Raw genomic sequence first — 24,943 nt, 5'->3', positions numbered from 1 at the left:
GATACTCAAATGACACTATTGTCAACCTTAGATAAGGCTATTTGTCCATAAAATGTTACTATGGGGTGGCATTTTCCTGTTGTCAAATTCATATAAGTTTGCTCTATGGCTGTCTGTAGACATAACAGCCTGTTACATTGTGCAACTGGTTGATCTATTATTATTAAATTATTGCAATGCATATAAAGGTTTGGACATGGCTGAGAAGTATGATATTATAAGTTGATTTGTTACAGGATAAGTCTACAATAAGATACAGCATATTATCCAATTGTATGTGGCTTAATCATTTATGTAATTGAAGAAGTTTGTAGAGGTGGGTTTAACCCTTGTGTTATCTTCGGGTCATTCTGACCCATCAGTCATTGTGACCCACCGTCGTATTGTGACAACTTTACCGCATACAAAAACAAAGTGAATCATTTTCTTTTAACCGTTGGGCTGTCTCAGACCCCCCACATTGCGAAGGTAAAAAGAAAAAAATTTTTTTTTGTTTTTTTATTGGGTAAAATTGTGTAAACACAACAATGGTTCATTATGAACCTTTGGGTCATGTGACCCGAAGGCAGCACAAGGGTTAAATGTAATACATATTTAGTGTACAAGCTTAGGCTTTAGTTGCTAGTTTATTTACCTGTTTAGCTACATGATACAACTGACAGTTGTCCTTGAACTAATATCTCTGACTGTTGTGGAAAAAACATCACACTGTTGAAATTATGAACATGGGTAATGATTATGGATTTAAAGATCCTGTAAAGTGGACCTGGAAACGAGTTTTAAGTTCGCCACATCACAGAATAATGTGTTATTAACTACCCATCCAAATTAGAATGAAAAAATAACACTGACAAGTATGTTAAATTAGGCTTTGAAATCATGAAAAAATCAGCAGTCTTCTCTCCTTGAGACTGGGGGGGCGTGTCGCCTGAAGGAGCTGAAGCTACGCCCCTCGCTGCCTAGTGCCTACCTCCGACCCAGATAATGGATGCTATGTCAAGCCGAACAAAACCGTATAGAATTAGTATTTATTTGTTCAATGAGTGAAACATACAGATGCATATAAATGAAATGTTCCCCTGAGCTGTAACAGTAAAAATGGACACCAGAGACAGCAGACAGTGAGCTCTCCAACTAGGCTACTTCTAACACATTAGCTACCATTTCACCAAAATACCATCATTCTACACTGAGTAGCCTAATATCAATTTAGCAGTTTGCACTAACTCATAGCAGAGATACCTCTGGAAAAGTTATCTAGTATAATTATAACAAGCACACAGAACTGAGTGATGAACTGCTGGTGGCAGTGGATGGTCCAGGTGCGACCGGAGGATGAATGGCCGGAGGGGCGATGCTCGGTACGGCTCCGCGCTGCAAGAGATGCCGTGTGTTGGTGAACCCCGTCTGTCTCTGGACCATGTTAAAACTGTCCGCTGTGAAATGGTCAGTGCAGAGGCGGCTGTTGGAGTTTATCTGAAGCTTTCCATGAGCGTGTCTCTTCACAAAATCTATCCACCTATTTTTCCTTTCATTAGCAATAGTGAACTTAAATGGCGTTGCAGCGCAGCTGTAGTTCTTGCATCCAGGGAAGATGCAGTTGCAGGTGGTGGGAGACATCCTGAAGCTAGCTAGCTAGCTGATGTAGGCTACAATAACAGTACAGCAGGAGGAGCCATTCAGTGATCTGACGTAGATAGGGCGAAATGACGTAGATAGGGCATTTTTTGGCTCCGCCCATTAAAACCTGATCTGAAAACAGAAGAGAAACTGTTCTTCGGTTTAACTCCACATTTCAGTGCGATAAAGTTTTAGCGCTTTGCACATGCTTTCAAGAACTCATTTCACACGTATATAATGTACTTAGAAGCAAAACATGGAATTTACTTTACAGGATCTTTAATGCTTGAAAATGACACTCTTAATCACCTTTTTTAGCATATGCTATATTACTGAAAACCAGATGCATAGCTGTTGACTGATTATTATTGCCACTAAAACGTAGAAGATATTAAGCCCCAAAATGTGAAGATCTGGATAATTAGGGGCTGAGTGCGAGAGAAGACTATGTGTATATGCTTCTTCCATAGAAAACAAGAAGGCCCAGCTATCTCATGAGGCATATTTATGGCCCTATGCCCAGAAACCTAGTGCAGCTGGCTGTTCATGGTCAGAGCAGGCCTGAAAATGGGAGAATTGTCTATGCATAAAAGCACCTGCAATCTGAAAGCCCAGGACAAGGGACCAATTGTGTAAGAATGCATAATGCATCTCTGACCAACAAGTATGGTACCAACGGCAGAATATCACAAAATAATAGGGAGAAAATATATAAGCTAAATGTCCGGAGAAGAATTTTAGTCTGATCCCGGCATCTTGCTCACGTTCTATTGGGAATGTTTATCACTCTCAATTCCAATAAAAAACTTTGCATCAAATTTTGCTGAGTTCCAGTGCTGTTCTTAACTTGTAAAATTGGTTGAAGACTACAACCCCCATACTGTTACAAAAGCTTAGAACCAGCTCTAAATATTACAATCATAAACAAGCAAGCCCAGATATGCCATTAGAACCCATGTGGTTGAAATTGCGCTGAACACAGAACCATGCTACAGGACTGTTGGAGTATCAAAATATTTTGTATTGGTATGACTGCAGATTAAGAGGTTGTAGGTTAATAGTAGATAAAAGGTTGAAAATACTTTGGGTCACTAAACTGTTTTGAAAAAAAAAAAACACACCAAAATGAACAGTTACAATAAAAAAATACACAAAGATTTAAGTTCATGGGTCAACAAGCTAATGAATACAGGACATGACAGACATTATCCCTGAAGTGATGTAACTTTACAGTAATGAGTGTCATTAAGTTCCCTCATCCTTAATGACCACTTCTGCTGTGGCTCTAAGTCCCTGCTGGACCAACCTCCAGCCTGAAAGCACAGGCCTCCGGGAGCTGGCCTGGCTGGAGCTTCCTGATAATGGTGGCCCTTGGAAAGTCATTAGCTAATAAGGATTTCCTTCAAAACATATAATCTTTGTTCCAGGGAAAACAACTCTTCACATATAATGGCAGTATTCCCTGGTGCTAATGGGAATTTAAGAAAAGCAATAACAAATTATTTCCGTAATGATTAGAAAGGTTTGATTGAAAATGCATTGCATCCTGCTCAGACTTTCTCTCGTAACACAAATAAAAAAAGGAATATACCCAGCTATAAAATAAGTGTATGAGTGTCCATGAAAGGGAATGTCATGGTTGCAAATTAGTTGAATAACTGTAGAATGTGTGAACTTATTTTTGTTGTAAACAACAAAGAATAATTGTTCAAATAACTGTCATCTTATGCAATACCCCCAGTGTGTGAACTATGAAAGCGTAAACATGCTTATTTGTTCCTCAGATCATTAGTCCTCAATCCCTGGATGGCAATTTGAACCCTACAGACCTGTGAGACCAAATGGGCACAAGACAAAACAAAGTTGTCCCTTTGTTGCCAACTGCCACTAGACCCAAAGAGACCCACACTGGCCCTGGTGATTCTGACCTCCCCCAAGACCAGTAAGAAAGGTAATGTGCAGCATGGGCCTACAGGAGCACCACTACAGTGCAACTTTACAGGTCATCATTCTGAAAAGATGCATTGGAAAATAATATAGTGAGTGCCCATGAAATGACAGCTGGCAGTTATTAAATAAAACTGTGCAATACTATATAAGTGTTGATAAACTTTGGGAAGACATGTCAATGCAACGTAATATAATTTGATATCCAGAACAAACCAATCTGCTTGTTATACCTTCTAATATCACTAACCCAGTAGAACCCTCAATTTACTCAATCACAAGAGTTTGCACCACTGCTTTTGGTCAACACCGAAACAATAGAAAGCTAAGAAGTTACAGCAGACACAGCTGCTTCCTTAAACAAACCAGTGTCACTGGTGAACACAATTGAAATAGTTGCTTCTCAGTGTTGAGGTAATGAGCAAAATGTAATATTTGATTGTTGAATATGTGGGTTGTGTGTGAGTGTGTGTGTGTTAGGTGGGGGACTGTCAGAAGCTCTTCATATTCATCCCTCCTTCACCTGTTACTTTTCACATAATACTGACAGTAGGGAGACTTGTCCTTATCAGGGCTGCGTTTCCCGATAACGATTGATCGTAGCTGTTACGAGGGTTCTCTACGATCAATTTAGGCTTACGATGCTTTCGGGAAACGCACCCCAGTCCAGTTAGTTACCTCAAAATCATCAACAAGAAGACAAAGGCCCAGCTCACCACAACCCCTCTCATGTTCACATAGTATTTGTTAATTCCACTGTTTGTTCGGAGCCAGTACAATAGTTGAGTCAGTTGGCAATTTATTTCAATAACACAGTCAATCAATCAATCAAGGTCTGTAGGGGATTTAATCTACATGCACTGTATGAGTTAGCACGTTCTCCAAATATTGCCTAAGGTAACAGTTTGATGAAGGGTCTGTACATTATCTGTACATTTGGGTGAAAGTAAACCTTCCGACCATTATATCACCTTTTTTGTTGCATGTAAATAGTAGGAACATGCATGTGTCTCTCAAAAACGATAAAAGACTTGGTTTTGGGGTTGGGGTAGGCAACTTTACTTAACATGGGCCCAACCTGAGCCTGGTCTAGGGATATCTGTAACCTTTGACCCCCCCTGACGATGGGCCTGCAGAGAGCTGCTCTGTACATCCCCCTGCAGATAGCAAAACAGAACCGAGGGTTGAGGCTGGATGTGATGGAATGAGAACCGTGAAACTCACTCCTCAGGTATGTAAGAGACCACCCGCGTCAAAGAAGAGCTAGCTTTTCTTTGGCGTAGTTGGTAGTGGTCGCGCTTGGCAAGTCGGAGGCCGAGCGTTCGAATCCCGTGAGTGGCGAACTACCTTGTCAGACGGAGCGTGGCTACGGCTCTTACAGACCCGTCACATGGAGTAGTGGAGGCAACAAGAAAGAAGCATCCATGTGCATCTTGTGAGCAATATCAGAGTGTGAGTGAGTTCTTGGTCTTTAAATAGACTGCCCTGTCTTTAAGAGTGGTCATAAATGTGCAAGAGATGACGGTGGTGCTGACTGACAGCGACAGACTGACAGCGTATCTTGGAGTCTCTGGATGATCCAGCTCCGTCTGTTTTTAAAGTTGTCATCTTGTCTCTTCATATTTTATCATAAATACAGTAATTCAAAGATGTCATACATATTTGATCGTATTTTTTAAACAAAATTTCCATAATTTTCAATGACTTCGTAAATTCTACGAATGTTCAAGAATCTTTGGGGAAAAATGTCATTTAAAACACTTACACATGCATCTACAGTCTTTTAATAAACAGACAAAGCAAAGCAGAGAGTAAAATAGTATTGTGTTGTGATATGTTTTACATCACATACTCCCAACAATGACATCAAAGTGTGTTGACTAGATCGACAATCTCAATCCACAACACAGATGTGCAGATAGCTTGGTCTTAATTTAGTCTTATTCTTTTTGCAAAATGGGAAATATGTCAGTAGTAACAGTGTTCACTCTGTCTGGGTTCGGAGACATTACAGACTACAGGGTCCCTGTCTTCTCTGTCACTCTATTGTGTTACTGTATCATTGAGCTAGTTAATGTTACGGTCATCATGACTATCGTCTTTAACAGAATCTTTAATGTGCCAATGTATATCTTTCTTTGTAATTTGTGCATTAATGGACTTTTTGGTACTGCAGGATTCTACCCCAAATTTCTGACGGAACTGCTGTCTCGTTTGCAGGTCATTTCCTATGCAGCATGTTTGTTTCACGCTTTTGTCATATATTCTTCTTTGTGCATTGATATTTGTCTGCTAGTTGTGATGGCTTCCTGAGACAAATCTGCCTGATCTCCTTTCATTGTTTATGTACAGTAAAGAAAAAAACTTTAACTGTATTTTTTATATATTATATATATAATTTTATCTTTTCTTGTGTTACTTATTGTATTTTGAGCATGACGTTTAATGTATATACAGTATGTTTGTACTTATTATTTTTTAATTTTACAATAAAAGAGAGGGTTTGTGCCGTTGTGTCAGATGAAAGCTCATTGGATTTACGAGATTACGTAAGGTCAGATCACTGATTGGACACATTGAAACTCATAACAACCTGCTCATGTGTATATACGATTAGACCGGGACCAAATTGACAGTCAGCAAGGGTTAGAATAATGGCTGGAACTACACAGCACAGACTTAACATCAACAGTATATAATAACTCATATTATATCTGCTCAAATAATCTTTCTATTTCTTAGACTGTACATGTAATGCTAAGTTGAATGTAATGAGGGATATCTTATTTAATATTACAATTAAGTAAAAACAGATCAAACAAGACAGATGACACATTCATAAATGTTGCAAAGGTTTAGATTATTTTTGTCTTCGTTTGTAATGGAAAATGTGTCATCTGCAATAGAGTTTTCTCTGTCTGGGTTCGAGGAGCTATTAGACTACAGAGTAACGCTGTTCTGTCTCACTTTACTGTTTTACTGTGTTATTATTATGGTAAATGTTGCCCTTACTGTTACCATCACCATGGATAGAAATCTCCATGAGCCCATGTACATCTTTATTTGTAATTTGTGCATCAATGGACTTTATGGTACTTCAGGATTCTACCCCAAGTTCCTGCTGGACCTTCTGTCTCGTCATCAGAGTATCTCTTATTCAGGATGTCTGTTTCAAGCTATAGTAATATACTCTTCTGTGTGCATTGATATTTGTCTGTTAACAGTGATGGCTTATGACAGGTCTGTGGCAATATGTAGACCATTGCAGTATCACTCTATAATGACTAAGAAACATGTCATTCAGTTAGTCTCTTTCTCCTGGCTTGTTCCTTTAGGTCTTATGTGTACTATTGGGATATTTATTTCCAGACTGAAATTGTGTGGCTCACACATAGAGAAACTGTACTGTGCAGGTTGGTTGATGGTTAAACTCTCATGTTCTGCGACCAGTTGGATAACTTCAACCACACCAACTAATGTAGTTGCATATTTAAGTATATCTTTCTATATTTTTCTTGGCATTTTCATTGTGTACACTTACGTTCGGTTGATCAAATCATGTTTGAAGTCCTTAGACAGCAGAGGAAAATTTGTGAGGACTTGTGTTCCACATTTACTGGCATTATTCAATGTAATAATTGCAGTTTTATTCGAACTTATGTTTATGCGGTTTGGCTCAGTAGATTTACAGCAAAGACTTCTGAACTTCTTTTCCATAGAAATTGTTATAATTCCTCCCTTGTTTAACCCCCTCATTTATGGTCTTAGCCTGACTCAAATCCGTAGCAGGATGCTGCATCCATGTTTGAAAAAGGCAAATTGTATCTAATGCATCTGTAGAAGTAGGTCATGAAAATAGAGAAGAACTGAATCCATTAATAGCAAGAAGTATGATACAGTGTGAGCAAACTGCCTGAGTTGGCTGTTGTTCAATTACTTGCTTTTTCTTGCTAGAAAGGCAGGATACTAAACACTTTTTTAAATGATATACGTTGAATTGTGTTTTAAAGATAACAATATTGTTTTATGCTCCACTAAACCCTTTGCTATTGAGTTAGCAAAAAAATACAGCAGTGGCAATGTGTTTCATGGGGCTTTCAGTCCGTAATACTTAGAAAGAAGCCTACAGTAGCCTAAAAGTACACAAAAGTGTACTTTACATTTACATTTAGTCACTTAGCAGACGCTCTTATCCAGAGCGACTTACAGTAAGTACAGGGACATTCCCCCCCGAAGCAAGTAGGGTGAAGTGCCTTGCCCAAGGGCACAACGTCAAATTTGCACAGCCGGGGAATCGAACTGGCAACCTTCAGATTACTAGCCCGACTCCCTCACCGCTCAGCCACCTGACTCCCACCTGACTTTGACCTTGTCTCAGTCTGTTTACCAAACTGTTGTTGCATCGCTTTCCTCCCACAAGAACAGTAGTGTGTCATTGTTAGTACATTGTTTATCTCAAACTGTCTCAATTTTGAGATGATTTGCCTTCAGTTCTCTGATTTGACATTTCCATTACCAGAGCAACCAGGTAATGTGCTCATTTAGGTAAAGGGGAATACTGCCACTGTAGATGAAAATATACAGCACATTCTGTATGTTTAACTCATTGATATTAGATAATGCATCAACTTTTAGCATTCTCTTATTTTATATCTGTTGGCTAAATAGATGTTTTTAAATAGGTAAATCTTAAAAAACTGAATGTAAAAAAAAAACTATTTATTTTTTGTAGAGAAACCCATAATTAGTTTCAAACTTTTGTAAGTTTAAGACCTTAAATTAGGGGTTTAAGAAGTGGAGGAACTATCATGAACTCCACAATTCTGAAGACTTTGTGGTAAATCACTTTTAGCCATAACGCATGTACATCACATTAAAAAGCAAAGCAACTGTGACATGAAACAATTATAGTAAATGAGGCACAAAAGTCTGCATGAACTGTCCCCTGTCCTCTACTAACTTTACTTAACATGGGCCCCACCTGAGCCTGGCCTGGGGATATCTGTACCCTTTGACCCCCCCTGACGACGTTCCTGCAGAGAGCTGCGCTGTCCATACCCCCCTGTAGATAGCAAAACAGAACCAAGGGTTGAGGCTGGGGTAGTGGAGGCAACAAGAAAGAAGCATCCATGCATCCTGTATCATACTTAGAGCAATATCAGAGTGTGAGGGAGCTCCTGGTCTTTAAATAGACTGCCCTGTCTGTAAGAGTGGTCATAAATAGACTGCCCTGTCTGTAAGAGTGGTCATAAATAAACTTCCCTGTCTGTATGAGTGGTCCTACATAGTATGTCCTGTCTGTAAGAGTGGTCATTTATAGACTATCCTGTCTGTAAGAGGGGTCATAAATAAACTTCCCTGTCTGTAAGAGTGGTCATATATAGACTGCCCTGTCTGTAAGAGTGGTCATAAATGTGCGAGACATGACGGTGGTGCTGACTGACAGCGACAGACTGAAAGCGTATCTTGGAGTCTCTGGATGATCCAACTCTGCCTGTTTTTAAAGTTGTCATCTCAGAAAATGGTCTCTTCATATTTTATTATAAATTTGAGCAGTTCTATGGGCGTATGTGAAGCCCTCTGTGACATTGCTTGTAAAAAGGGCTATACATTTACATTTAGTCATTTAGCAGACGCTCTTATCCAGAGCGACTTACAGTAAGTACAGGGACATTCCCCCGAGGCAAGTAGGGTGAAGTGCCTTGCCCAAGGACACAACGTCAGTTGGCATGACCGGGAATCGAACTGGCAACCTTCGGATTACTAGCCCGATTCCCTCACCGCTCAGCCACCTGACTCCACATATAAATAAATGTTGATTTGATTGTACTTTTTAACAACATTTACATCATTTTGAATTACTTAGTTATCTTACAAAGTTAAAGAATGTTTGGGGAACATTTATTTTAAAACACCAGCACATGTATCTACAGTCTGTTAAGAAACAGACAAAGCAAAGCAGTCAGTAAAATAGTATTGTGTTGTGATATGTGATACATCACATATTCTCAACAATGACATCATAGTGTGTTGACTAGATCCACAATCTCAATCCACAACACTGTTCCCACTTCCTGATTGGACAAATCACATTTTCAGATTTGAATATGCATCTAAGGAGAGAATAAATGAAGAAAATGGTGAAAAGAACCACAGATGTAATTTCATAGCACAGGCTTAACATGGTACAACATGTTGTTGCTTATCTTGTGTATAATGTAAGGTTAGGTTTCATATTAACTGGGTATCATACTTTATTAAGATCAAACCTTCAATAAGGATAGTGATTGAAAGGGACCTTTTCCATTTCGTTTTAGATAGCTTGGTCTTAATTTAGTCTTATTATTTTTGCACAATGGGAAATATGTCAGAAGTAACAGTGTTCACTCTGTCTGGGTTCGGAGACATAACAGACTACAGGGTCCCTGTCTTCTCTGTCACTCTATTGTGTTACTGTATCATTGAGCTAGTTAATGTTACGGTCATCATGACTATCGTCTTTAACAGAATCTTTAATGTGCCAATGTATATCTTTCTTTGTAATTTGTGCATTAATGGACTTTTTGGTACTGCAGGATTCTACCCCAAATTTCTGACGGAACTGCTGTCTCGTTTGCAGGTCATTTCCTATGCAGCATGTTTGTTTCACGCTTTTGTCATATATTCTTCTTTGTGCATTGATATTTGTCTGCTAGTTGTGATGGCTTCCTGAGACAAATCTGCCTGATCTCCTTTCATTGTTTATGTACAGTAAAGAAAAAAACTTTAACTGTATTTTTTATATATTATATATATAATTTTATCTTTTCTTGTGTTACTTATTGTATTTTGAGCATGACGTTTAATGTATATACAGTATGTTTGTACTTATTATTTTTTAATTTTACAATAAAAGAGAGGGTTTGTGCCGTTGTGTCAGATGAAAGCTCATTGGATTTACGAGATGACGTAAAGTCAGATCACTGATTGGACACATTGAATCTCATAACAACCTGCTCATGTGTATATACGATTAGACTGGGACCAAATTGACAGTCAGCAAGGGTTAGAATAATGGCTGGAACTACACAGCACAGACTTAACATCAACAGTATATAATAACTCATATTATATCTGCTCAAATAATCTTTCTATTTCTTAGACTGTACATGTAATGCTAAGTTGAATGTAATGAGGGATATCTTATTTAATATTACAATTAAGTAAACAGATGATCAAACAAGAGAGATGACACATTCATAAATGTTGCAAAGGTTTAGATTATTTTTGTCTTCGTTTGTAATGGAAAATGTGTCATCTGCAATAGAGTTTTATCTGTCTGGGTTCGAGGAGCTATTAGACTACAGAGTAACGCTGTTCTGTCTCACTTTACTGTTTTACTGTGTTATTATTATGGTAAATGTTGCCCTTACTGTTACCATCACCATGGATAGAAATCTCCGTGAGCCCATGTACATCTTTATTTGTAATTTGTGCATCAATGGACTTTATGGTACTTCAGGATTCTACCCCAAGTTCCTGCTGGATCTTCTGTCTCATCACCAGAGTATCTCTTATTCAGGATGTCTGTTTCAAGTTGTAGTAATATACTCTTCTGTGTGCATTGATATTTGTCTGTTAGCAGTGATGGCTTATGACAGGTCTGTGGCAATATGTCGACCACTGCAGTATCACTCTATAATGACTAAGAAACATGTCATTCAGTTAGTCTCTTTCTCCTGGCTTGTTCCTTTAGGTCTTATGTGTACTATTATTATATTTATTTCCAGACTGAAATTGTGTGGCTCACACATAGAGAAACTGTACTGTGCAGGTTGGTTGATGGTTAAACTCTCATGTTCTGCGACCAGTTGGATAACTTCAACCACACCAACTAATGTAGTTGCATATTTAATTATAATTTTCTATATTTTTCTTGGCATTTTCATTGTGTACACTTACGTTCGGTTGATCAAATCATGTTTGAAGTCCTTAGACAGCAGAGGAAAATTTGTGAAGACTTGTGTTCCACATTTACTGGCATTATTCAATGTAATAATTGCGGTTGTATTCGATTTTATGTTTATGCGGTTTGGCTCAGCAGATTTACAACAAAATCTTCTGAACTTCTTTTCCATGGAAATGCTTATAGTTCCTCCCTTGTTTAACCCCCTCATTTATGGTCTTACCCTGACTCAAATCCGTAGCAGGATGCTGCATCCATGTCTGAAAAAGGCAAATTGTATGTAATCTAATCTGTAAATTTAAGTAAAGAAAATAGAGAAGAATTGAATCCATTCATAGCAAGAAGTATGATACAGTGTGAGCAAACAGCCTGAGTTGGCTGTTGGATGCAGTTTGTTCAATCACTTGCTTTTTCTTGCTAGAAAGGCAGGATACTAAACACTTAAAAAATGATATACGTTGAATTGTGTTTTAAAGGTAACAATATTGTTTTATGCTGCACAAAACCCTTTGCTATTGAGTTAGCCAATCCCTGTAAAACAGTTGCAATGTGTTTATGTCATGGGGCCATTATATTTATAAAATAGCCTACTGTAGCCTAAAAGAAATGGTCTCAGTCTGTTTACCAAACCGTTGTTGCATCACTTTCCTCCCACAAGAACAGTAGTGTGTCATTGTTAATACATTGCTTATCACAAAGTGTCTCAATCTTGAGATTCTTTGCATTCAGGTCTCTGATTGGACATTTCCATTACCAGAGCAACCAGGTAATGTGCTCATATAGGTAGAGGGGAATACTGCCACTGTAGATGGAAACATACATAATGTGCTGTATGTTTAGCTCATTGATATTAGGTATGGCTCACATTGGAACTTATTTGATTTATGTTTCTGTTTATGACAGTCTGTATGCTGTTTAGTAGGGCTCAAGAGCTCATGTGTAAGTATCTGAGTAAAGTTTTTGATAAAATAATTATAAAGTAAGTGACCATTTTAAATCTTGTTTAACTCAAGTAAACTGATCTGGACTTAATATATTTAGAATAAGGGTACAACTGGCAGATTTACAGTAATGTTGTGAACCTTCAGTTCCTTGTAAAACTAAATATAGTATAATTGTTGAGTGCAGTGTAGTATGGTGTAATATATTTTGAAACTGAAAATGGAAAATGGATCTATTGTTATTGATTTTACTCTCTCTGGGTTGAATGTCACAACAGACTACAACATTATACTCTTCTTTCTCACTTTACTGTTTTACTGTGTGATTGTTATGGTAAATGTTGTTGTCATTATGACCATCATCTTGGATAAATATCTCCATCAGCCCATGTACATCCTCCTGTGCAATTTGTGCATCAATGGACTTTTTGGGACTGTGGGTTTCTACCCCAAGTTTCTTTTTGATTTACTGTCTCATTATAATGTGATCGCTTATGAAGGATGTCTGTGTCAAGCTTTTGTAATATACTCCTATGTATGCAGTGACATTTGCATTTTATCAGTGATGGCATATGACAGGTATGTGGCAATATGTAGACCACTAGAGTATCACTCTGTCATGACTAAGCATAAGATGGCCAAGTTAGTCTCTTTCTCCTGGTTTGCTCCTCTTGGTCTTATGTCCGCCGGTGTAATATTAATTACCAGACTGAGGCTGTGTGGCTCCCACATACAGAAGATCTTCTGTGCTTATTGGCTGATTGCTAAACTCTCCTGTGCTGCTACGAGTTGGGTGACATCAACCACCCCAACCAATGTAATAGGATATGTTACAATGTTGTTTTATGTTTGTCTTTGTGTTTTCATAGTTTGCACTTATGTATTCATTATCAGATCCTGTCTGAATGTGATAGAGAACAGAAGAAAATTTATGCAGACCTGTCTGCCACATTTAATTGCATTAGTAAATATTTCAATTGCTGGACTTTTTGATGTTCTGTACATGCGTTATGGCTCATTTGATTTGCCACAAAGCCTTCAAAACTTCATGGCTATGGAAATAGTCATAGTTCCTCCATTGTTTAATCCCCTTGTTTATGGTCTCACACTGACTCACATTAGAAACAAAATGCTGCGTATGTGTTGGAAAATGAACTGATGGATTAACTTGTACATGGCAGGAAAAATGAACAGACGGTAAAAAGGAAATAAGAAAACACTGATAAGCAGGACATAGTTAAGATGTCTGTTCAAACAGACATTCAACATTAGATATGATTTGTGTAAAAAAAAAAGAAGCAGGACATGCTTTTTGTGGAACTTTTTTGTTTTTCAGTGCTTATAAATGTCTTGAAACTAAACGTGTTGTGATATAACAAATGTATATACTACTCCATCATAGCTTAACTATAGCAGGTATATAACATTAGATCTTCCAAACCTAATGCAGAAGAACACTTGAGTTGGATAGAATGGAGGATTTGGAGTGGTAGTTATATTCTGGATATGAGGTGTATGCCTGTTACTATTGTTAACCTGATAAAGTTAATATTTTTACAGCAGTTATTTTCTCATTAGTTACGAGATATTCATTCTTTCAGATGCTCTTGTTAATGACTAATTTTCAGGATTTAAGTTGTCACCTGAAACTGTAACACATGCTCTGTACTTCTATTAAAATCATGTCCAAGTGTTTATAGTTTGTATTAGTAATGTTTAAAATGTGTTTGATGCTATAAATGATAACAGAAATAAAGAGATGCGATGTGACCTTTTGTGAATAAGTAGTGTATGGAGAGGATGTGTAAAGCTTTGGATTCGGCCGATGTCGGAATGTATGGAAATAATAAACCCATAACGCCATAAAAAAACAGAGTGCTGAAAGCAAATCTGGACATGGGAGGGAAAGACAGAGGGCTCTCCAACAGGCAGGCAGCTCAAACATAGATGTTACCTACTTCATTTGAGGGTTTTCACTTGGAGAAAGGATGCAAGGTGATCCGTGACGGGTGTAGCTACAAATGTTAGCTTATAGGGGGAGGTAGAATGCTAAGAATGTGTTTGTTGTTTTTGAGAGTGTTAATTGCGGAGTCTTTAACGATGACTTTGCACACAATTTGTGTTGACTGGCCACTAGTGACATACAATTACTAGGGATGGGTATCGAGAACCGGTTCTTGTTTAGAACCGGTTCCCAGTGAATCGATTCCTTGGAATCGTTAGCAAAATTCCTCAGTCTGTGCAGCCATGTTTGCTGCACAGACTGCAGCAAACATGGCAACTAGGAAGAAGCGTTCTACAGTTTGGTTGTATTTCACACGACAAAATGACAACAACGCCACTTGTAACGCGTGTAAAAAGTCTATTTCGTCAAAGGGAGGAAATACTACAAATATGAAGAAGCATTTGAACACACAGCATGGATTGAAGTTACTGGAACGTCATGTGTTCGATGCATGCAGCAGCGCAGCTAACGTTCACGCTTCATCTCTAACTATCTAAGGTCGAGCTAAACTTCTCAAAAGTGATCACAACCACTTGTTACTGTGTGAAGCAATTTGCCTTTATTGTGTGTAGTCGATCTAGTTATCTTCTGTCCCGTCGTTTGAAGCATACATTTTAGCTCCGGCATTCGTCTCCCATTAGTATTAATCTTATTGATCATTTCACGTTATCAGGGCGGCGTGTGTTATCAGCAAACGTTCGCGTGATTTTTAATCCATTATTAAACTTAGCATTTTAATTGTATAACTTTTTAATAGTCCTGTTAAATGTGCCTGAAAACGCCTAAACAACATACCCAAAGTACATTGAAAGCTGTTGTTGAACCATTTGGAGTACATGCATGTAAATGGTCTCTTTTGAAAGGTGACACTGAAGTTATTTCCCCTGTTGTTAGGACCCCTGTAAGTCCTACTAGTGTTGAGTAATAGAAGCTTGAACACAAGGAAACTGAAAGTTTCTATCTCCGACTAGATTTTGTTTTGAAAACAGAGGCCTGAAGAGGCCTAGAGGTGGTAGGTATTAGCTCATTTTAGAGCCAGTCAAAGCCAGTTTGAGAAATTCGCTTAGAACGAGTGTGTGTGTGGGGGGGGGTGCAGGACGCACAGACTTAGTTGGCTGTAGAGGGGAGAATCGATAAGAGAATCGATAAAGAATCAAATCCATAAGCAGGAATTGATAAGGAGTCGGAATCGTTAAAATCTTATCAATACGCATCCCTAACAATTACAGACTCCCCCTACGTCAGTCATGTTATCAATAAAATATTTTCAGTCCTTTTATCATTCATTTGAATATGAACTGAGACATTTAATAATAGTATACATTTAATTTACATGATTGATTTATATGATTGCATGGAAACGCGAGTTGATGAGCGCAACTACAGTGATGTGCAATAATTTGTGTAGAGTGACCATCATTTAGGCCATCCCAATATTTGGCAAAGTGTTACAGGGTCATCAGTACTCTGCAGAAATGTGCATTATGGAGTATAAATATCAAGAATATTATTATATAAATAAAACCTATTGCCACCTATCATGTGAAAACAAACCACCCCATTGTCCACTGAAACATGGCTAACTAAGTGGCCTGGAGATCGTGTACTGTTGACATCTAGTAATAATAACAAACTGTTATTATAACTTAATAGTTCCATCTTAACCCAAATTATTTTTTATTTGTTACTTTATACATTTTACATCACTGATACACAATTATTTTAACACACAAGTACAAGAGGTTAGATAGCTTAGTGGTAGAGAATCTGACCATCTCTTTAATAATGCCAGGAATCTGTGTGTGTGTGTGTGCGTATTAGAATGTGTTTAGTTTCCCACGATTATGTCAAGAACCCGGCACTCTGCAAAGTTAATATTTTGCAGGTGTCCTTTTTATAATCCAATGGAGTGCAGTGCTGCGATTGACATTGTTTCGATAAGCAGTTTGACATTTCAAAAAGATTATTTGCCGACATTTTGGCTCTCAGCTCAGCCATCTTGAGTTTACATTTAGTCATTTAGCAGACGCTCTTATCCAGAGCGACTTCCAGTAAGTACAGGGACATTACCCCCAAGGCAAGTAGGGTGAAGTGCCTTGCCCAAGGACACAACATAATTTGGCACGGCCGGGAATGGAATTGGCAACCTTCTGATTACTAGCCCGATTCCGTAACCGCTCAGCCACCTGACTCCCAGTTGACTGAGTTGCACTCAGCTAGCTCTCGTGAGCCAAAACAATATGGATATAACGAGATGAAAACCGGCACAAGACATGAACAACATTATTTATGCCAGTGTGATACAGAAAATCCAAGACTATTTTACTGATGAAATACTGTCTAACTAACTAAGAAAAATACTATATTTTAGGGGATGGTTTATTTCAGTAGGTGTAACTGGAAGATTATTCGCTACAATTGTTACTGTAGACTAATGGCTCTGGAATACACAAAGTCCCAAAGGTTTAGCCTAGAAATACAACAGGGATTTGATTTTCTTTGCTATAGGCATACTCGCTTGCTGGACAACCTTTCAATAGACATTTCACAAATACATTTTTGGGTACCTTATAGCCTACTGTTCTTTAGAAGTAAATTCGCTATTTAACCAATATGGCCAGGTTAGCAGTGCTGACTGCTGCTGACATAGCTGCTTTTAAAGGGATTTCTATATGGATGAAATACTGGCTATCTTACAGGACAATATAAAGTGAATACTTTCAGATTAGATCAGTGAATTTTGTTACATAAGTTAATGTGTTTACTGATGTCGAAACTACCTGCTGTGACATCACCAGGGGACAGGTAGTGGAGGGATGTTGCATCCCTGGACCAGAGAGGTGGCAACACCCCAAAATGGTGGCAATGGCCCACACTACATCTCCCAGAATCCCTCACCAAGTGGACAGGTGTAGATGTGTGAGCCACCTAATTAAGTTAGGACTAGAAAAGGGGGGGAGGGGAAAGAGCAGGGAAAGAAACCAGAGAGACAAAGGCCACACAGCTGGTTAGTTTGGACCAGAGAGAAGCAGGTGGCATACTAAGCCCTATTGGGCGAGTGAAGGACGGCTTTGAAGGGGAAAGTCATTTTTGTTTAACTTTTGTGGATTTTTGTTGGACTGTCTCAGGAACCTGCCTGAGTTTGTTTTTTGGTCTGCTCCTGGAAAATAAAGTGCCCTCTTCTTGTGGAACCTGTTTTTGCGTGGTCCTTCCCACCTTGTTGCACTGCCTCACTCTTGCCTGCCCTAGCCAGCTCTTCTCATGACGCTACAGATGGTGGAGGATGCGGGCAGTGAGGCGGAGTGCAGATGAGTAGGGGGCAGGATATAGAAGACTTGACCCAACGTTTTTCAAAACTCCAGGCAAGCAAACCCCAAACGAAAATGGAGCAGCTGCTACAGATACTTGTGGAAAACCTGAGGGCTCAGCAAGAAACCAATGCAGCCTTAGTACAACAGCACACAAAGGCTAATCGCCTAAAAGAGCTGGAGATTCAACAATTGGCCAGGGCAAAGCCAAAGGCTGGGGAGTTTATCCCAAAACTGGGAGCAACGGATGATGTAGAAGCTTACCTGTATGCCTTTGAGGCTACAGCCCATCTGGAGGGGTGGGCGAAGACGCAGTGGGTTGGACTTTTGGCCCCTTTTCTCTCTGGGGAGTCACTTAAAGCCTTCCAGGATTTAGAGACCAGTGTGGCTCAAGACTATGACCCGCTAAAGGCAGAGATTCTGGGTCGACATGGCATTACCAAATTTAGTATGAGGCCAAAAGGATAGTTAGCTCCCAACGGTTAACAACCACCATGGAGCTAGTGGAAGCCGTAGAGCAGTACCAGGCTGCCTCAGAATTGTTCCGCCCAACCCCTAAAGAGCGGATAGCTCCGGTCCCGGATCAGCCCAGGGGGAGGCGACAAAAACGAGCCAACCCGGTCAGCCCTCAGTCCAGCCCCCTGAATAGAGCTGGTTATCCAACACAGCCACGGGGGTTCTCGAACCCTGAGCCTCGCCAGTGCTTTCGATGTGGCGAGTCTGGCCATATTTCCTGGCAGTGGCCTATTGTACCAGGCCATAAAAAGTAATGAGAAAGTTATTGAACAGCTCCTGGTGCCACAATCTCATCGTCCCACAGTCCTTCAATTAGCCCATACTCACGTGCTTGGGGCCCACTTGGGCATGGAGAAGACAAAGGAAAGAGTATTACAGAGGTTCTTTTGGACAGGCGTTCACAAGGAGGTAGAAAACTATTGTCGCAGTTGCCCGGAATGCCAGGTCAAGGCGCCAAAGGAAACTTACAGGAGCACCCTGGTCCAGTTACCCATCATAGAAACACCCTTTGAAAGGGTGGGGATGGATATCGTGGGGCCCTTACCCAAGAGTGCTCGGGGACACCAATACATCTTGGTCATCGTGGAATACCCTACCCGATAACCGGAAGCCGTGCCCTTAAGAAAGGCGAATGCGAAACAGATAGCAAAAGAGCTATTCCTTTTCTGTAGTCGGGTATGGATTCCAAAAGAGATTCTCACTGATCAAGGGACCCCCTTTATGTCTAGAGTAACCATGGAGATGTGTACTCTTTTGCAAGTAAAAAAGGTGAGGACCTCTGTGTACCACCCCCAGACGGACGGTTTAGTGGAGAGATTTAATAAGACCCTCAAAGCCATGTTGAGAAAGGCCATCAACAAAGACAGAAGAAACTGGGACCAGCTTCTCCCCTACCTCCTGTTTGCGGTAAGAGAAGTTCCGCAGTCTTCTACAGGCTTCTCACCCTTTGACTTGTTGTATTCACACAAATCCAGGGGTCTTCTGGACATTGCCAAGGAGACCTGGAAGGAGCAACCCTGTCCTCATCGCACCATGATTGAACATGTAGGGGCGATGCGGGAACGGATGGCCGAGGTAATCCCCATGGTGAAGGAACACATGGAAAAAGCTCAGAGGGACCAGAGGGCAGCCTATGACCGAACCGCTCAACCCAGAGAATTCAACCCAGGAGACAGAGTCCTGGTTCTGGTCCCCACGGTGGAATGTAAGTTTGGAAACATGGCAGGGTCCATTTGAAGTAATCGAAAAAGTGGGGGAGGTCAACTACAAAGTACGACAACCGGGGAAGAGGAAAGCTGAGCAAATTTACCATGTGAACCTCCTAAAGAAATGGCATGCTCGGGAGACGTTGTTGTGTGTTGCCTCCCAAGAGGCAAAGGAACGGGCCAAGGAGGAAGTGCAGTGGGTCCCAGACCTCTCCCCTCACCAACTACAACAAGCAAAAGAGCTAATGGATGGCAATCAGGATGTCTTTTCAGCCCTCCCGGGTTGCACCCACCTAGTGGAGCATGAAATAGGCACCCCTCTAGGAAAAACGGTCAACCTAAAGCCGTATCGGGTGCCGGAGGCTCGCAATAAACTGATTGAGGAGGAGGTCAGAAAGATGTGTGAGCTGAATGTGATTGAGAAGTCTAAGGGCCCGATCTTGCACCCAGCGCAATTTACTTTGTCAACGACGCAAGTATCATTCCTAGTTTGCACTCGACGTAAAGTGGACTTTTCCCTCTACAGACGCACGTCGAAATGACCTTGCGCTCCCGTGGGCGGTTCAGCGAAAAAGGAGGCGTGTTCCGGCGCAAACGTTCCCTGGTGCTATTTTGCAGTTTCCGAAAAACAATTCTCTCAATGGCCCACACTACAGGTAGTGGAGGGATGTTGCATCCCTGGACCAGAGAGGTGGCAACACCCCAAAATGGTGGCAATGGCCCACACTACATCTCCCAGAATCCCTCACCAAGTGGACAGGTGTAGATGTTTGAGCCACCTAATTAAAGGTGACATGACATGCTGTTTTTGGATGCTTTTATATGGGCCTTAGTGGTCCCCTAATACTGTATCAGAAGTCTCTTTCCCGAAATTCAGCCTTGGTGCAGAATTACAGCCACTACTAGCAGTCCCACAAGGAGCTTTCCTCAGAACGAGCTGTTTTGGTGTCTGTAGCTTTAAATGCTAATGAGGAGCGGAGGGGCGGCACCATGCGCTAATGTTTAGAATGGATGTATCGCAATGGCTGTAACCCCGTTGCTGTAAGATGCCTCGAATTTGCCCATTCTCATCTGATAATCCTGGTTTGCAGAGGTACACACTCAGTCATTTCAGTGAGGGGAAAGGCGGATATCGCGCGTGCCATAAGACCAACAGCAGAACGGTTATCCAAATAACAAAGAAGTGTACAACACTCACGTTACAGCATGTGTATACACACACATACTTGATGCTATCTACCTTTCCATTAGCGACAGTAACTCAGCTGTTAGCTGCAGAGCTAATGTTACAGCCACATTCTAAGGGTAGCAAGCTAGGTAACCATATACAGTAAAGCTACAAAATGATATAGCGTTAGTTAACTTACTTGTCCGAGGTTAGTAGCTGGACGAAGGAGAGTTAGTACTGATCCAGAATTTAATTTCAGCAAGGCCAGTTTTGTATTAGCTCAAGTTGAGGAAACAGTTGTGGCTGAAGTGTTTGGCGCAGACATACAAAACAAATGCGCCTGCAACAGAAGTTGTCTAGGCGCATTTCCAGAGAAAATAAAATTAAGACACTGGGTCTTCAGAGGCTCGGATGAAGGAACTGTAAAATTATTTTAGTTTTCCTTTGTACATCCAAACTGAGCAAATGTAATGCTTCGTTCGTTTGCAAGCCATGATGTCTCTCGAGGATAAAAACACTTGCACGGTCGTAGCTCAGTTTCTTATGGGCGGGCCAGATTCTCTGGACGGGCAAAGCAGAGAGAGGGGAGGTAACCTTCCTCCTTGTGACGTCACAAGGAGGAGATTTTCAAACAGAGCAATTGAGCCTTCATTTTCTCAAAGGCGGAGAAGAACACCCAGGGCTTGGTTTACACCTATCGAAAATTCTAGCCACTGGGGGACCAAAGGCAGGCTAGGGGAACTCATATTAATGTTAAATAACCTCCTAAAGTGAAGTTTTCATGTCAAGTCACCTTTAAGTTAGGACTAGAAAAGGGGGGGAGGGGAAAGAGCAGGGAAAGAAACCAGAGAGACAAGGGCCACACGGCTGGTTAGTTTGGACCAGAGAGAAGCAAGTGGCATACTAAGCCCTGTGGGGTGAGTGAAGGACGGCTTTGAAGGTGAAAGTCAATCCACAACTTTTGTGGATTTTTGCTGGACTGTCTCAGGAACCTGCCTGAGTTTGTTTTATGGTCTGCTCCTGGAAAATAAAGTGCCCATCTTCTTGTGGAACCTGTTTTTGTGTGGTCCTTCCCACCCTGTTGCACTGCCTCACTCTTGCCTGCCCTAGTCAGCTCTTCTCATGACGCTACACTGCATATTGCAAATGTGCTACTCGGTCACCAAGGTGTAGTCCTGGCACATCATGAGGAAACCATGCAGACCCTCTCCCACACCCTCAATGAGGTCCTGGCTGCCCTGGGGCCCTCCAGCCTCACCAGGCCCCTCCTGCTCCTCCGCGGGCCGCTTCCACCAGGGACTGAGACCATGAAGGATGAGTTGGGGTCCCGGGACGAACCAGCCGACCTGGAACAACTCATCTCCTTGTCTATCCGGTTAGACAACCGGCTCCGTGAGGGCCGCCGTGAAAGGGTTCCTCGCTCCCAGCCACGTCCCTTGTCTCCCCTTAGACGCCTACAGTTGTCGCGTGTATGGACTGATGTGAGAGGACTGTGTGGAGTAGCGCTAATTGCTTTGTAGGCGCAGCTGTCGGTCCTGTCGTGATTGGATCCTCAGCGGCGTGGGAATGCGGCCGCGAAGAGGAGAAAAGGGCTGACATGTTGGCAAGAGGGGAAAAGGAGACACAGAGAGTAATAGACCGGACGTGACCGGTCGACCGGGTACATTCAGGAAAAGACGTTCGTAATTACGTGTTGGCGATAATGGAGAGAGTCAGGGAGTCATACAACTGGAACCGAAACTAACTGTTCTGCGCCCTACTGAGAGCACCAATCGTGAAGGGATATTTCGGACGGTTGGCAAGTGGGTGATCACTGGTAGTCTGCGGCACAGAAAATTGATTTTGTACAAATTGCTCTGGAAGGGGTTGCGAAAAGAGAAGTAATGTTACTTCCACTGGAGCAAAGGAACATGAAATTATTAAGAAAAGATATGAAAAGATCCTAGACTTCTTGGCAACTCTCTATGCTGGCGACCAGCCGGTAGACCTAGTAAGGGCCCTTTTCTTTGAATGCAAGCAAAGAGCCTGAGGAAGGAATTGGGGCTTTCATTTTGTGTTTCCGTGAACTGTATCACAGGTGGCAGGGGAAGAGCCCAGCTGAGAGTGGGCCAGTCCATGACCAGATGCTGAGATAACAATTCATCCGAGGACTTCGACCAGGCCCCATTCAACAGGAACTACAGTGCGAAGTCCGCCGTAAACCGGCCGTCACGATTACAGAGGTATGTACCGTGGCAAGGGCTTTGTCTCATAAGGGGACTGATGGGGATTTGCAGTCTTACTGTACTCGCGCTGAGCCAAGGCTGGCAGCTAACTACCCTGCAGCCAAGGAGGGGGGAGACCATTTCGCTCACTACCCACAAACACTGGCATCCACCATCGCCTCATCACCAGCACAGGCAGCCCCTGGCGAAGATTCCCAAGTATACCGTACCTATGGTACGAGACCATCGGCCTCTTCTATACTACCTTTACCACCTAGACCCGCAGCTACGGTAGCACTGCTGGGGGGGGCCGACTCAACAGGAATTTGAAGAATTTAAAAAGTCAATTAGGTCATAGCTTAAACAGGAGGTCAAGGAGCAAATGACTACGTTAAGTAAATCACTTATTGATGAAGTCAGGGCACATCTGTCCACGCTGTCCCTAGGGGCGTCTACGCCAATTCCTCCACCAGCTCGTCGCCAGCTAATGGAACCACCCAGGCAGAGGAGGAGCAGACCAGACGACGGGGGACTGACCGGGGGGCCACCAAGGTATCGCTGGAATATGGAAGGTCAACCTATATGTCTAGACTGTGAGCAGGCAGGCCATACCCAGCGTTTCTGCCCTCGACGGGGGGCTTCATCGGGGGATTTTTTGTCTCCACGGCTGTTATAGGGCAAACGACTGTGGAAGGGACAGGCGCCCACAAACGAGCCCTCTTTTGTTGGCAAGTGTCCGGAAGTCAGCGTGACGATAAGGGGTGAGAAGACCCCTTGTATACTGGATAGTGGCCCCCAAGTAACCCTGTTCAGTCACTCTTTTTCAGAGACATTTTTCAGATTTAATGCTGGGCAGCATACAGGATCTGACTTGGCTAAAACTGACTGCAGCAAATGGACTACACATTCCATATATGGGGTACGCAGTGGTGGACATGGAGCTTGGTGGAATACAAGTGGTGAACAAGGGAGTATTCATTGTTACAGACTCTTGTTTGGGCTCTGAGTTTGGGGTGCTGGGTATGAATGTGCTCAAAGATTGCTGGAAGATTGTTTCCCAGAGCACTCACCCTGGCGTGGGTGCATTCAAGTCTAAGCTTCCATTCGCAGCAGGCCTGGCGTGGGATAAGGCTTTCACTGCATGTCGATGGGCCCACAGCACTACAGTTAAACCATCCAAGGAATTTTGGGGCACCGCCAAACTGCCTCGACAGTCGGTGTTACGTCTTGACCCAGAGACCGAAATGAATGTCTGGACAAGTAATTTCGCTGCGGACGAGGATGACTTTGGCCATACGAACACGGTCCTACACCAGATACCCACGGGAGATGCCCCACCGGTTTGTGAGAGGTACAGACCAGTACCCCCTAGCCTTTTCCATTACAGTCATTGTTACAGGGCCACTGCGGTGGTGCAGGAAAGTGCCAGCCCTTGGGCTGCGCCAGTGGTACTGGTGATGAAGAAGGATGGCTCTTGGAGTTTCTGCGTAGACTACCGGCAGCTGAACTCGGTGACTCACAAAGATGCTTTCCCGCTGCCAAGGATAGAAGTCTCTTACCAACCTCAAGGAAGCAGCCTGGTATTCCAACCTCGACATGGCGAGTGGGTATTGGCAAGTGCAGGTCCACCCCACAGACCAGGAAAAGACTGCTTTGGCTACCCCAATAGGGCTTTGTCAGTTTAACCGGATGCCATTCGGTCTGTGCAATGCCCCAGCGACGTTCCAGCGCCTGATGCAGCGGTGCCTAGGAGGGTTAGTAAATTATTTCCTGTTAATCTATCTGGATGATATAATTGTGTTTTCTCCATGTTTCAACAGCCACCTCCAGCACCTTTGACAAGTATTCCAGCGTCTCCAAGAGCATGGTTTAAAGTGATGTCTTTGCCGGAAGGAGGTGAAATATCTGGGCCACATAGTAAGTCAACAAGGGGTCACCACGGACCCTGAGAAGACTGCCGCAGTACGGGAGTGGCCAGTGCCTCGGACAATGACTCAACTTTTTGGTGTTTGTGGGACATTATAGGCGGTTTCTCCCAGCTTTCTCCCAGATGGTTGGCCCCTTAAACCAAAAGTTACAAGGCA

The 24,943-nt window shown here is 42.0% G+C and overlaps 3 protein-coding genes across 3 annotated transcripts; all 3 read left to right on the top strand.

Annotated features, from left to right (window-relative positions):
- Nucleotides 1-6,448: 6,448 nt before the first annotated feature.
- Nucleotides 6,449-7,396, top strand: LOC136967042 (olfactory receptor 1D2-like). Its single transcript, XM_067261093.1, has one exon. It carries the CDS (start codon nt 6,449-6,451, stop codon nt 7,394-7,396), a length of 948 nt encoding a protein of 315 aa, XP_067117194.1.
- Nucleotides 7,397-9,922: 2,526 nt separating this feature from the next.
- LOC136967026 (olfactory receptor 1D2-like) lies at nt 9,923-11,796 on the top strand. The gene is made up of 2 exons (XM_067261092.1): nt 9,923-9,988; nt 10,900-11,796. The coding sequence occupies exons 1-2, from the start codon at nt 9,923-9,925 to the stop codon at nt 11,794-11,796; spliced, it is 963 nt and encodes a 320-aa protein (XP_067117193.1).
- An 850-nt stretch (nt 11,797-12,646) lies between these two features.
- Nucleotides 12,647-13,612, top strand: LOC136967010 (olfactory receptor 1D2-like). The gene is given in 1 exon segment (XM_067261091.1): nt 12,647-13,612. A coding segment is annotated over 1 exon segment (966 nt).
- Nucleotides 13,613-24,943: the final 11,331 nt, after the last annotated feature.

Source organism: Osmerus mordax, chromosome 2 (genome assembly GCF_038355195.1).
Source record: "Osmerus mordax isolate fOsmMor3 chromosome 2, fOsmMor3.pri, whole genome shotgun sequence".
Classification (NCBI taxonomy): Eukaryota; Metazoa; Chordata; class Actinopteri; order Osmeriformes; family Osmeridae; genus Osmerus; species Osmerus mordax.
This window is presented reverse-complemented; position numbering and strand designations above follow the sequence as displayed.